Source organism: Oncorhynchus clarkii, chromosome 6 (genome assembly GCF_045791955.1).
Source record: "Oncorhynchus clarkii lewisi isolate Uvic-CL-2024 chromosome 6, UVic_Ocla_1.0, whole genome shotgun sequence".
Lineage (NCBI taxonomy): Eukaryota > Metazoa > Chordata > Actinopteri > Salmoniformes > Salmonidae > Oncorhynchus > Oncorhynchus clarkii.
The window spans coordinates 13,044,742-13,059,576 of record NC_092152.1 but is presented as its reverse complement, the minus strand read 5'-3'; the positions used below and the strand labels follow the sequence as shown (position 1 = coordinate 13,059,576).

The following is a 14,835-nucleotide window of genomic DNA, read 5'->3' as shown; positions in this document are numbered from 1 at the left end:
ACACACACACACATATATACACACACAGAGATAGGTCTCTCACCTTTGGCCTGGTGCTCCCGGGCTCTCCTCCGCTGGTCCAGATGTCAGAGACACACCCACCAACTGGCCTAGGAGCTCCAGCATAGGCAGATTTCCTCCCTCCCTCCTGTCCTAACCCCCACCCCCACATTGTCAGTGGTCCTATACAGTAGAATGTCACCTGTGACCTGAGCTGAGATTGAGTCGTAATCTGCCCTACTGCTGTCTTTCTCGTGTCAATCAGAAACCCTGGGTTTCAGGTGAGAGTGAGGGATTCGGCCTGGAAAAACAATGTCACTGTGTGTTATTGTTCAGATATTGTGTAACAACTGCCTCACTGTCTTGCGCTGGGCCGCTCGCTAACAAGCATGATGGACAGACAGGAAGAAAGAGAGAGTCATGGTAAAAACTCATCTGCTGGCACATTTTGGACATGCATTACTCTGTGGGGATGCAAGTTAGAGTTTAGCCAAACTACACTCAACAAATGCCAAACACGTCCAAGTGTGTGTGCCTGTGTAGTGTTGACTTAACACGTGGTCTGCCCAGCTGTCTGTATGTTATTTAGTTATGGGCTAGAGGGCATGTCATTCGTCTATTTAGACAGATTAAACACCAACTTTATATAATTTTAGGAACTTCCTACACTCTTTGGAATGAGAAGATCAAAGATCCTACTAAGAGAAACAGTCAACATTAAACCAGCGGGACACTAATCCGGATGTTTATAAGAAATCCCGCTATACGAACCATCAAACAGGCAAAGCGGCAATACAGGACTAAGATTGAATCCTACTACACCGGCTCTGATGCTCGTCGGATGTGGCAGGGCTTGCAAACTATTACGGACTACGAAGGGAAACCCAGCCGTACGCTGCCCATTGACTCAAGCCTACTGGATGGGCTAAATGCTTTTTTTGCTCGCTTCGAGGCAAGCAACACTGAAGCATGGATGAGAGCACCACATCCGACAAGTGTCCAAGCTGGTGTAGTAGGATTCAATCTTAGTCCTGTATTGACGCGTTGCCTGTATGATGGTATGTCTGAAGGCATAGCGGGATTTCTTACCAGTGTATGGATTAGTGTCCCGCTTCTTGAAAGCGGCAGCTCTTGCCTTTAGCTCGGTGCTAGCTGTCCATGGCTTCTGGTTGGGATATGTACGTACGGTCACTGTGGGGACGATGTTGTCGATGCACTTATTGATGAAGCCGGTGACTGAGGTGGTGTACTGCTCAATGCCATTGGATAAATCCTGTAACATATTCCAGTCTGTGCTAGCAAAACAGTCCTGTAGCGTAGCATTTGCATCATCTGACCACCTCCGTATTGAGAGAGTCACTGGTACTTCCTGCTTTAGTTTTTGCTTGTAAGCAGGAGTCAGGAGGATAGAATTATAGTCAGATTTTCCTAATGGAGGGTGAGGGAGAGCTTTGTACACGTCTCTGTGTGTGGAGTAAATGTGGTCTGGAGTTTTTTACCCCTCTGGTCACATGTGACATGCTGGTAGAAATTAGGTAAAACGGATTTAAGTTTCCCTGCATTAAAGTCCCCGGCCACTAGGAGCGCCGCTTCTTGATAAAAATGTTCTTGTTTGCTTATAGCCTTATACAGCTCGTTGAGTGCGGTCTTAGTGTCAGCGTCGGCTTATGGTGTTAAATAAGACGGCTACGAAAAATGTAGATACTATCTATTAGTCGATAGTGTGGTCTACAGCTTATCATGAGGTACTCTACCTCAGGGGAAAAATACCTCGAGACTAGCTTAATATTAGACAGTGCACCAATAGACACACACCAATAGTGTGAAAAATAGACACACATCTCCACCCCTCTTCTTACTGGACATAACTGTTCTGTCCTGCCTATGCATGGAAAACCAAGCCAACTGTATATTATCTGTGTCGTCGTTCAGCCACGACTCGGTGAAACATAAGATATTACAGTTTTAAAGTCCCGTTGGTAGGATGGTCTCGAATGGATCTCATCCAGTTTATTCTCCAGTGATTGCACGTTGGCTAATAGAACGGATGGTAGAGGCAGGTTACCCACTCTCCAACAAATTCTCAGAAGGCACCCTGATCTCCGCCCCCTGTATTTCCTTATTTTCTTAATGTGAATGACAGGGATTTGGGCCTTGTCTTGGAGCAACATTATATCCTTTGCGTCCGACTAATTAAAGAAAACATCTTCGTCCAGTTTGATATCAGTAATCGCTGTTCTGATGTCCAGAAGCTCTTTTCGGTCATAAGAGACAGTAGGATCAACATTTTGTACAAAATAAGTTTCAAACAATGTGGAAAATACACACAAAATAGCACAATCGGTTAGGAGCCGGTTAAACGGCAGCCATCCCCTCCAGCGCCATTCATCCCATCGGCCCTTTTTGGCTATGCACCATTTAAAAGCACCGAGATCACAATCAAAGTAAACGCTGCAGATGTCTGCTCCATTGGAAATAACTTTTATATGTCAACTGAACCCTGGCCTGAATCTCTGGGTCAATGGTTGTGATGATGCAGTGTGTTTGTGCTTCTGTCACTAGGCTGTCTCTCTTTTTCTCCACAGGGCTCTGTTCACCTACGATGGGGCCACTAACAACCTCAAACTGGCTGACTCTGGAGGTAAAGCTTACTGGACGATTTGAACGTGTCACCTTTTTTGAATTTGAGTTTTCCAAAATGATAAATGATAAATATGGGTGGTGTTTATTAAACTCTCGGTCCGTCTCTCTCTTTCTTTCTCTCTCTCTATCTCAATCCCGCCCCCTCTCTCTTGTCTCTCCTACAGCAGGTGGAGTGGTGGAGCTGTCAGAGAAGTTCCTCATAGCCAGACCTCAGTATGGGCTCTGCAGAGTGGGCTCAGCTGAGGTGGGAGGCCCTCGTGTCGCCATGATCTGCTGGGTGAGTGTCATCCACTACAACATGGCCCTCTGAATGGACGTGGTACCATATATTAACTCTCTTTATCTGTTGCTGTGTCTCAGGTGCTTGAAGTAGAAGTGGCCCATAACCACAGCTCTAGGATCAGATTCCCTACCCTCAATCCTATCCTTAACCATTAGATGGATGGAAAAAATATTTGACTCTGTATCAGAGAGGTTAGGGACAAGCTTTGGTTCCAATTGGCTCATGCCACTGTTGGATGTGTTTCGATTGGCCCTGGGGGTCAACGTGTGTGATGTGTCAGCTAAATTGCTGACCCCGGACGCCAGGCCTAGCTTTTTACTGATACCAATTATTTTGACTGATGCGCGCACACACACACACACACACACACACACACACACACACACAAGCAGGGCAACAGATGCTTAGAATGTTCCCAATGTGCTCCACTGGTCCCGTATCTATGGTGACCTTGTGGAATGTTGTGGTGGGGGTCAGAGGTTGCATCTGTAGCCAGTCAGGCAGCTACACAAACACACACACAAATCAGAAACTTGTGAAACATATTATTATATTAAACTTCATTATATTGTACATGATAATAATGTTAGGCTCTCTCTATAACATTGGGAAATGATTCCACAAGGGTGTACATGGAGTACCTGATGACGGAAGACTGAAGCCAGACTTTCTGATAATGAGCCTCTCTCTGGCTCCCTCAGACTAATTATGTAGTGTGTGTGGGTCTCCAGGTCGGGCCAAACGTGGATGAGAACCGCAGAACAGAATGTGCCAGCCATGTGCCCGCTATCAAGACCTTTTTCAAGGTACGGTACCACACCCCTGCCTTGCCCTGCCCTAAGCTGCCATTTTGTCTGTTGGTCGTGCAGTCATCCAGTCAGTGACCTCATTGCAGCTGCAGCATTTGATAGTATTCAGGAGTGGCATGATTAATATGGGAGTTAAGTGTTTTCTCTATCTCCTACATCCTGTGTTGGTACCATTGTGGAATGTTACTCTGTTTCTTCTCTTCACTGTTTCTCTAACAATGAATAATGGATAAACACCCTCCTATAGTAACTGTTGTCAAGACAATACAGAGAGTTGGTGTTGCTCGTGTAGGAAGGGTGGAACTGGCCTGACCAGGAACGAGGGAATGAATAGTGATGTTGTCACACTTGGTAAGACACACACATACACACACGCATCGCACCAGCACGTGCATTATATATACACACACACACACACACACATACACACACACACACACACACACACACACACACATATATATATATATATGCATCAAACCTGCACGTACATTATGCACATACAAACAAACACAATACTTATCTCAGTCTCTCTCACATACAAACATAAATACACACACATGCTCTATATTTACACACAGTAGTTTACCTTTCATTGTTAAACGTCTTCCTGTCTTCAGTGCACTTCCTACCGCATGGGTTTGTATGGTCCAGTGGCGGGCCAGGCCAATGTCCAGGCTGGTGGCAGGAAGGCACGGGGGTAGGGGTCACCACACATTGCCACCGAGATGGGAGATGGGCCACCGGCGGGCACAGCATAAACACTCACCAAGTGGTGACAGGGCCTCACAGGAAACAGAGAAAATAATGGTCCCTTCAGGGAGGAAGAGGAGGTGTGTGTGTGTGTGTGTGTATGTGTGTGAACTGTCCAGATGCTGGCTTGCTGTAAAATAGTATTTATTTAACATTTCCATCTTACTGCAGAGAAGTTTATGGGTCATCCATTCAGCCTATAGCCAGACCCCGTTGTTACTAGTTTACATATAAAGGTGCCATCCATTCAGCCTATAGCCAGACCCCGTTGTTACTAGTTTACATATAAATGTGTCATCCATTCAGCCTATAGCCAGACCCCGTTGTTACTAGTTTACATATAAATGTGTCAGCCTATAGCCAGACCCCGTTGTTACTAGTTTACATATAAATGTGTCATCCATTCAGCCTATAGCCAGACCCAGTTGTTACTAGTTTACATATAAATGTGTCATCCATTCAGCCTATAGCCAGACCCCGTTGTTACTAGTTTACATATAAATGTGTCATCCATTCAGCCTATAGCCAGACCCCGTTGTTACTAGTTTACATATAAAGGTGTCATCCATTCAGCCTATAGCCAGACCCCGTTGTTACTAGTTTACATATAAATGTGTCAGCCTATAGCCAGACCCCGTTGTTACTAGTTTACATATAAATGTGTCATCCATTCAGCCTATAGCCAGACCCAGTTGTTACTAGTTTACATATAAAGGTGTCATCCATTCAGCCTATAGCCAGACCCCGTTGTTACTAGTTTACATATAAATGTGTCAGCCTATAGCCAGACCCCGTTGTTACTAGTTTACATATAAATGTGTCATCCATTCAGCCTATAGCCAGACCCAGTTGTTACTAGTTTACATATAAATGTGTCATCCATTCAGCCTATAGCCAGACCCCGTTGTTACTAGTTTACATATAAATGTGTCATCCATTCAGCCTATAGCCAGACCCCGTTGTTACTAGTTTACATATAAAGGTGTCATCCATTCAGCCTATAGCCAGACCCCGTTGTTACTAGTTTACATATAAATGTGTCAGCCTATAGCCAGACCCCGTTGTTACTAGTTTACATATAAATGTGTCATCCATTCAGCCTATAGCCAGACCCAGTTGTTACTAGTTTACATATAAAGGTGTCATCCATTCAGCCTATAGCCAGACCCCGTTGTTACTAGTTTACATATAAAGGTGTCATCCATTCAGCCTATAGCCAGACCCCGTTGTTACTAGTTTACATATAAAGGTGTCATCCATTCAGCCTATAGCCAGACCCCGTTGTTACTAGTTTACATATAAAGGTGTCATCCATTCAGCCTATAGCCAGACCCCGTTGTTACTAGTTTACATATAAATGTGTCATCCATTCAGCCTATAGCCAGACCCTGTTGTTACTTTTTTATTGAATGTTTTACCCGGTTAAGTATTTGGCCCAGGAACCTCTGTGACCCCAGTCTCAGATATACCATAGATTGTGTGTGTGTGGCTTTATTACATAATAGGTCAAGTATGTGTTAGTGTTGAATAGAATGGTTTACTGAGATTTTCTCTGGATAAATAACTGTGAGAGAACTGCAAATTATAATACGTTATTTCTATGAACAGAATGACGTTAAATGATATGTGATGTCTAAGTCTGGTTTCTCTACAGACCACGGTCTACTCTGCTATCTGCATGATCAATCATCAGCGCTCAGGGTGGGGACAGACAGTGTATCTCCATATGGAGCGCAGTTCACAATGCATGTATTATCTCATCATGGGAACTTATTTTTCTCGTGACAGGTAGGCCTATATTTGCTGCAGCAAAGCCTATGTTACAGTAATATTAGGACTGAATGCACATCTAATTTACCCATCTCCATCGGGCTATCAAAAGTCATCATATTTTTTTAATTGTAATGTTGCATTTTTTAAATTGCAGCTGCAGAGTTTTAAAACAGCCAATTACTGGAATATTGTGGCTTTAAATCAGTGCACACATGAGCGCACTCTGTCTCTCTCCATCAATTCCATTCAAATTGCATCCAAAATAGATAGGCCTAATCCTGTTCAAGATTGATTGATTTATATATATATATATATATATATATATATATATAAAAATCTTTAACAGGATTAGGCCTATCTATTTTGGATGCAATTTGAATGGAATTCATAGATATATATACGTACGCGTGCGTGTGTACCAGTCAAAAGTTGACACACCGACTCATTCAAGGGTTTTTCCTTTATTTTTACTATGTTCTACTTTGTATAATAATAGTGAAGATCTCAAAACTATGAAATAATATGGAATCATCTAGTAACCAAAAAAGTGTTTAACAAATCCAAATATATTTTATATTTGAGATTCTTCAAAGTAGCCACTTTGCCTTGATGACAGCTTTGCACACGCTTGGCATTCTCTCAACCAGCTTCACCTGGAGTTCCCACATATGCTGAGCATTTGTTGGCTGCTTTTTGCTTCCCTCTGCGGTCCAACTCATCCCAAAACATCTCAATTGGGTCGAGGTCAGGTGATTGTGGAGGCCAGGTCATCTGATGCAGCACTTCATCACTCTCCTTCTTGGTCAAATAGCCCTTACACAGCTTGAAGGTGTGTTTTGGGTCTGTCCTGTTAAAAAACAAATTATAGTATCACTAAGCTCAAACCAGATGGGATGGCGTATTGCTGCAGAATGCTGTGGTAGCCATGCTGGTTAAGTGTGCTTTAAATTCTAAATAAATCACACAGTGTCACCAGCAAAGCACCCCCACACCCCCACACTACCTCCTCCATCCTTCACGGTGGGAACCACAAATGCGGAGATCATGTGATCATGTTCATCTACTCCGAGATGTGTCTGTTACTTGAACTCTGTAAAGCATTTATTTGGGCTGCAATCTGAGATGCAGTTAACTCTAAGGAACTTATCCTCTGCAGCAGAGGTAATCCTGGGTCTTTTTTCCTGTGGCTTTCCTCATGAGAGCCAGTTTCATCATAGCACTTCATGGTTTTTGCAACTGGACTTGAAGAAACTTTCAAAGTCATGTCTTAAAGTAATGATGGACTGTCATTTCCGTTTGCTTATTTGAGCTGTTCTTGGCATAATATGGACTTAGCCTTATTTGCTAAAAGACCATCTTCTGTATATCACCCCTACCTTGTCACAGCACTGATTGGTTTAAACGAATTAAGAAGGAAAGAAATTCCACAAATTAACAAGGCACAGCTCTTAATTGAAATGCATTCCAGGTGACTACCTCATGAAGCTGGTTGAGAGAATGCAAAGATTGTGGCTACTTTGAAGAATTTCAAACATAAAATATATTTTGATTTGTTTAACACTTTTTTGGTTACTACATGATACCATATTTGTTATTTCATATTTTTGATGTCTTCACTATTATTCTACAATGTAGGAAATACAAATAAAGAAAAACCCTTGAATGAGTAGGTGTGTCCAATGTCAGATTAAAGCATCTGGGTATTATATTCACATTGCAGTCCTGCTGTTCTTTATGTTTGATGAGCCCTTTCTCTGAGACCTGAGCTTTCCCCATCTCTCTGTCATGTATTAGTCAACATTTTGTCTCCATCACCATGTGGGGTCTATAAAACCACGTGACGCTTGTGTCATACAGCGTTACTGGAAGGTGACTTGGATTAATAAACACTTACTCAATCAGGACATACAGCCAGAGCCAGTTTGCTTTTATAGGTTTGGCCAGTCACCTCAAAAGACTCATTCTTACTGTAACCTTGTAAAAGATGTGGCTTCCAGGAAGCTGTGTGAGGTGGTTAACTTCTCGGTAAAAGGACAAAACTCACTTAATCTTCTGATTCATACTGTAATTTCGGTGAGTTGCTTTTTAGGAGAGACTTATTTCTGGTGTAGCGCCCTCGTGTGGTGGAAAGGGCACCAGTGCTCCGTCAACATGCATAGACATTGCGGCACTTCCAGCTGGCCTAATCCTGCTCTGTCGTGAGGCATATTAATACTCCTACAGTGTAGATGAATTTAATTAATTAAATATAGTGTATATCATACTCTTCATTAAATATAGTGTATGTTGTTGTTCCCAGTCCATATGTTAGAGTGCTATATTTGTTTAATACGAAAATACATTTGTGTTCCAGTCTGACAGTTTTGTGAGAAGCTACAGCACCAACTGAAACAACAAACATGACAGAAGGAGAGACTAGGATGTCTAGAAGTAGTGGGAACTGGGTTATTATTGTTGTTTTTTGTCCAAAACCCTTGGAATTATTAGTCAGGATTAGAACATTGGGATGTGTTCTGACCGAGTCAGAAAGCCCCATGGCAATTCTGTTCTCTCTTTCTCTCTTTCTCCCTCTACAAGTCTCAGCTAGCAACTATGTGAGAGGGTGAATCACCTGCAGCGTTTGAGTGAGTCTCATATTGTATCAACAAGTCTTTTGCACAATTGCTCATTGTTGCTCAATCTAAGTGGAAAAGACCAGTAGACCGTCAGGTAGACAGGTGACAGTGGAAGCAGTTGGGGTGAAAACTAAGGGGGGAAGATTTAGGGGAATGAAGGGAACGAGACAGGACAGGTATAGAGGAGGAAAGTAAAGGAGAGGGTAGGGGAAGGAGTAAGAATGGGAGGATAGGAGAAGTCTATGAAAGATGATAGAGGAGAGGACAGGGTGTGTGAGGGGAGGTCTATGAAAGAGGACCAAGGAGAGGACAGGGTGTGTGAGGGGAGGTCTATGAAAGAGGACCAAGGAGAGGACAGGGTGTGTGAGGGGAGGTCTATGAAAGATGACAGAGGAGAGGACAGGGTGTGTGAGGGGAGGTCTATGAAAGAGAGGAGAGGACAGGGTGTGTGAGGGGAAAGGGGGAAGAGAGAGGAGGAGGAGAGGTTGTGTATGTTAATGAGCAAGCTGTTACCTTAGAGACAATATTAGGCAGAGGCCTTAAGCTTCTCCTTAATACTGTCTCCTCTATCATCTGAAACATAATGACAGACCGAGACAGGAGAGGCAGGAGATAATTTACACCCTCTTCACCACAACGCCCTCCTTCCTCCCTCAGGGGAACCTCACACTGCTTGCGAGAAGTTAGGGAGGGAGAATTGAAGGAGGGAGAATTGAAGGAGGGAGTGCAACTGTGTGTGGGCCTATTAAGTGTGAGCGGACCAAGTAATTGGGCGTCACTCTAAAGCGGGAAGGTGGAATAAACGAGTCAGGAGTAGGTTTTCTTGATTGAACACAGTTCTCTATTGAGGGCATTTGGTCAACACAAACACTCCAACATAATCAAAGAATAACTCCCAAGGAAAAACATACATCTTCTTCTCCAGATGAAACAGGAACACAATACGATTATCTTTAAACTACAACAGAAGTCAAGGGATTGTCACCGTCTTAGTGGTTCTTCCTGGATAGCTCCTCTGTCTCGGTGGCCATCTTCCAGAGATAGTTTTCCCCCCCTCTCTGCTGGTTCCATACTCTCTCTTATAGGGGAAGGAGAATATGTCATTAGTACTGTCAGCTGTGCTTAATTGCCTCTGGTTACCTTGTCTCCCATGCCTTGTTGGGCTACTATCCGTGAGCCCATTCTGCCCTCTGGTGGTCCTTCCACATAAGATATTTGCGTCTGACTAACAGATTTCAGGTCATTACAATAGCTCCCACCTTGGGCCAATCATTTTAATTTTGAAAATGCTGCATCATTCACCCAAGTTTTGTCAAAATCGGGCCAGTACTGTCTGAGATATTGCATGTGACTAACGAACGGACAGAGACAGATCCACACTCTGTGGGGGACAATAAAACTAGAAATCAAATCAAATCAAATGTATTTATATAGCCCTTCGTACATCAGCTGATATCTCAAAGTGCTGTACAGAAACCCAGCCTAAAACCCCAAACAGCAAGCAATGCAGGTGTAGAAGCACGGTGGCTAGGAAAAACTCCCTAGAAAGGCCAAAACCTAGGAAGAAACCTAGAGAGGAACCAGGCTATGTGGGGTGGCCAGTCCTCTTCTGGCTGTGCCGGGTGGAGATTATAACAGAACATGGCCAAGATGTTCAAATGTTCATAAATGACCAGCATGGTCGAATAATAATGAGGCAGAACAGTTGAAACTGGAACAGCAGCACGGTCAGGTGGACTGGGGACAGCAAGGAGTCATCATGTCAGTTATTCCTGGGGCATGGTCCTAGGGCTCAGGTCCTCCGAGAGAGAGAAAGAAAGAGAGAATTAGAGAGAGCATATGTGGGATGGCCAGTCCTCTTCTGGCTGTGCCGGGTGGAGATTATAACAGAACATGGCCAAGATGTTCAAATGTTCATAAATGACCAGCATGGTCGAATAATAATAAGGCAGAACAGTTGAAACTGGAGCAGCAGCACGGCCAGGTGGACTGGGGACAGCAAGGAGTCATCATGTCAGGTAGTCCTGGGGCATGGTCCTAGGGCTCAGGTCCTCCGAGAGAGAGAAAGAAAGAGAGAAGGAGAGAATTAGAGAACGCACACTTAGATTCACACAGGACACCGAATAGGACAGGAGAAGTACTCCAGATATAACAAACTGACCATAGCCCCCCGACACATAAACTACTGTAGCATAAATACTGGAGGCTGAGACAGGAGGGGTCAGGAGACACTGTGGCCCCATCCGAGGACACCCCCGGACAGGGCCAAACAGGAAGGATATAACCCCACCCACTTTGCCAAAGCACAGCCCCCACACCACTAGAGGGATATCTTCAACCACCAACTTACCATCCTGAGACAAGGCTGAGTATAGCCCACAAAGACCTCCGCCACGGCACAACCCAAGGGGGGGGTGACACTCAGGTGACGCACCCCCTCCAGGGACGGCATGAGAGAGCCCCAGTAAGCCAGTGACTCAGCCCCTGTAATAGGGTTAGAGGCAGAGAATCCCAGTGGAAAGAGGGGAACCGGCCAGGCAGAGACAGCAAGGGCGGTTCGTTGCTCCAGAGCCATTCCGTTCACCTTCCCACTCCTGGGCCAGACTACACTCAATCATAGGACCCATTGAAGAGATGAGTCTTCAGTAGAGACTTAAAGGTTGAGACCGAGTTTGCGTCTCTGACATGGGTAGGCAGACCGTTCCATAAAAATGGAGCTCTATAGGAGAAAGCCCTGCCTCCAGCTGTTTGATTAGAAATTCTAGGGACAATTAGGAGGCCTGCGTCTTGTGACCGTAGCGTACGTGTAGGTATGTACGGCAGGACCAAATCAGAGAGATAGGTAGGAGCAAGCCCATGTAATGCTTTGTAGGTTAGCAGTAAAACCTTGAAATCAGCCCTTGCTTTGACAGGAAGCCAGTGTAGAGAGGCTAGCACTGGAGTAATATGATCAAATTTTTTGGTTCTAGTCAGGATTCTAGCAGCCGTATTTAGCACTAACTGAAGTTTATTTAGTGCTTTATCCGGGTAGCCGGAAAGTAGAGCATTGCAGTAGTCTAACCTAGAAGTGACAAAAGCATGGATTAATTTTTCTGCATAATTTTTGGACAGAAAGTTTCAGATTTTTGCAATGTTACGTGGATGGAAAAAAGCTGTCCTTGAAATGGTCTTGATATGTTCTTCAAAAGAGAGATCAGGGTCCAGAGTAACGCCGAGGTCCTTCAGTTTTATTTGAGACGACTGTACAACCATTAAGATTAATTGTCAGATTCAACAGAAGATCTCTTTGTTTTTTGGGACCTAGAACAAGCATCTCTGTTTTGTCCGAGTTTAAAAGTAGAAAGTTTGCAGCCATCCACTTCCTTATGTCTGAAACACATGCTTCTAGCAAGGGCAATTTTGGGGCTTCACCATGTTTCATTGAAATGTACAGCTGTGTGTCATCCGCATACCATTGAAAGTTAACATTATGTTTTCGAATAACATCCCCAAGAGGTAAAATATATAGTGAAAACAATAGTGGTCCTAAAACGCAACCTTGAGGAACACCGAAATTTACAGTTGATTTGTCAGAGGACAAACCATTCACAGAGACAAACTGATATCTTTCCGACAGATAAGATCTAAACCAGGCCAGAACTTGTCCGTGTAGAACAATTTGGGTTTCCAATCTCTCCAAAAGAATGCGGTGATCAATGGTATCAAAAGCAGCACTAAGGTCTAGGAGCACGAGGACAGATGCAGAGCCTCGGTCCGATGCCATTAAAATGTCATTTACCACCTTCACAAGTGCCGTCTCAGTGCTATGATGGGGTCTAAAACCAGACTGAAGCATTTCGTATACATTGTTTGTCTTTAGGAAGGCAGTGAGTTGTTGCCTTTTCTAAAAGTTTTGAGAGGAATGGAAGATTCGATATAGGCCGATAGTTTTTTAAAATTTTCTGGGTCAAGGTTTGGCTTTTTCAAGAGAGGCTTTATTACTGCCACTTTTAGTGAGTTTGGTACACATCCGGTGGATAGAGAGCTGTTTATTATGTTCAACATAGGAGGGCCAAGCACAGGAAGCAGCTCTTTCAGTAGTTTAGTTGGAATAGGGTCCAGTATGCAGCTTGAAGGTTTAGAGGCCATGATTATTTTCATCATTGTGTCAATAGATATAGTACTAAAACACTTGAGAGTCTCTCTTGATCCTAGGTCCTGGCAGAGTTGTGCAGACTCAGGACAACTGAGCTTTGAAGGAATACGCAGATTTAAGGAGGAGTCCGTAATTTGCTTTCTAATAATCATAATCTTTTCCTCAAAGAAGTTCATTAATTTATCACTGCTAAAGTGAAAGTCATCCTCTCTTGGGGAATGCTGCTTTTTAGTTAGCTTTGCAACAGTATCAAAAAGGAATTTCGGATTGTTCTTATATTCCTCAATTAAGTTAGAAAAATAGGATGATCGAGCAGCAGTAAGGGCTCTTCGGTACTGCACAGTACTGTCTTTCCAAGCTAGTCGGAAGACTTCCAGTTTGGAACGGAAATGGCGCCACACCAATTTTCTGGAAGCTTGCTTCAGAGCTCGGGTATTTTCTGTGTACCGGGGAGCTAGTTTCTTATGAGAAATGTTTTTAGGGGTGCAACTGCATCTAGGGTATTGCGCAAGGTTAAATTGAGTTTCTCAGTTAGGTGGTTAACTGATTTTTGTCCTCTGGCTTCCTTGGGTAGACAGAGGGAATCTGGAAGGACATCAAGGAATATTTGTGTTGTCTGTGAATTTATAGCACGACTTTTGATGATCCTTGGTTGGGGTCTGAGCAGATTATTTGTTGCAATTGCAAACGTAACAAAATGCTGGTCCAATAGTCCAGGATTATGAGGAAAAGCATTAAGATCCACAACATTTATTCCATGGGACAAAACTAGGTCCAGCGTATGACTGTGACAGTGAGTGGGTCCAGAGACATGTTGGACAAAACCCACTGAGTCGATGATGGCTCCGAAAGCCTTTTGGAGTGGGTCTGTGGACTTTTCCATGTGAATATTAAAGTCACCAAAGATTAGCATATTATCTGCTATGACTACAAGGTCCGATAGGAATCCAGGGAACTCAGTGAGGAACGCTGTATATGGCCCAGGAGGCCTGTAAACAGTAGCTATAAAAAGTGATTGAGTAGGCTGCATAGATTTCATGACTAGAAGCTCAAAAGACGAAAACGTCATCAAATAGTGACACAAGGAATAAATACACAGTGAATAAAGATAATGGGTAAAAATAACATGGCTATATACAGAGTCGATGTGCAGGGCTTCTGGGTAGTTGAGGTAGATATGTACAGTGGCAAGAAAAAGTATGTGAACCCTTGGATTTAATAACTGGTTGACCCTCCTTTGGCAACAATAACCTCAACCAAACATTTTCTGTAGTTGCGGATCAGGGAGAATTTTAGACCATTTTAGACCATTCCAGTTTCAGTTCAGCAATATTATTGGGATGTCTGGTGTGAACGGCTCTCTTGAGGTCATGCCACAGCATCTCAATTGGGTTGAGGTCAAGACTCTGCCTGGGCCACTCCAGAAGGCATATTTTTTTCTGTTGAAGCCATTCTGTTGTTGACTTACTTCTGTGTTTTGGGTCGTTGTCCTGTTGCATCACCCAACTTCTGTTGAGCTTCAATTGGCGGATAGATAGCTTTACATTCTCCTGCAAAATGTCTTGATAAACTTGGGAATTTGTATTACCGCCAATGAAAGCAAGCTGTCCAGGTCCTGAGGCAGCAAAGCAGCCCCAAACCATGATGCTCCCTTCACCATACTTTACAGTTGGGATGAGGTTTTGATGTTGGTGTGCTGTGACATTCTTTCTCCACACATAGTGTTGTGTGTTCCATGCAAACAACCCAACTGTAGTTTCATCTGTCCACAGAATATTTTGCCAGTAGCGCTATGGAAAATCCAGGTACACTGTTGCAAACTTC

At 43.6% G+C, this 14,835-nt stretch overlaps 1 protein-coding gene across 1 annotated transcript in view; it reads left to right on the top strand.

The window, feature by feature from the left end:
• Nucleotides 1–14,835, top strand: part of LOC139410637 (drebrin-like protein A) — a 52,578-nt gene that overhangs the window by 26,758 nt on the left and 10,985 nt on the right. The window contains exons 2-4 of the mRNA XM_071155992.1: nucleotides 2,586–2,641; nucleotides 2,808–2,920; nucleotides 3,658–3,732. Coding sequence (XP_071012093.1) covers nucleotides 2,586–2,641; nucleotides 2,808–2,920; nucleotides 3,658–3,732 — 244 coding nt within the window. The remainder of the gene's footprint in view (nucleotides 1–2,585; nucleotides 2,642–2,807; nucleotides 2,921–3,657; nucleotides 3,733–14,835) is intronic.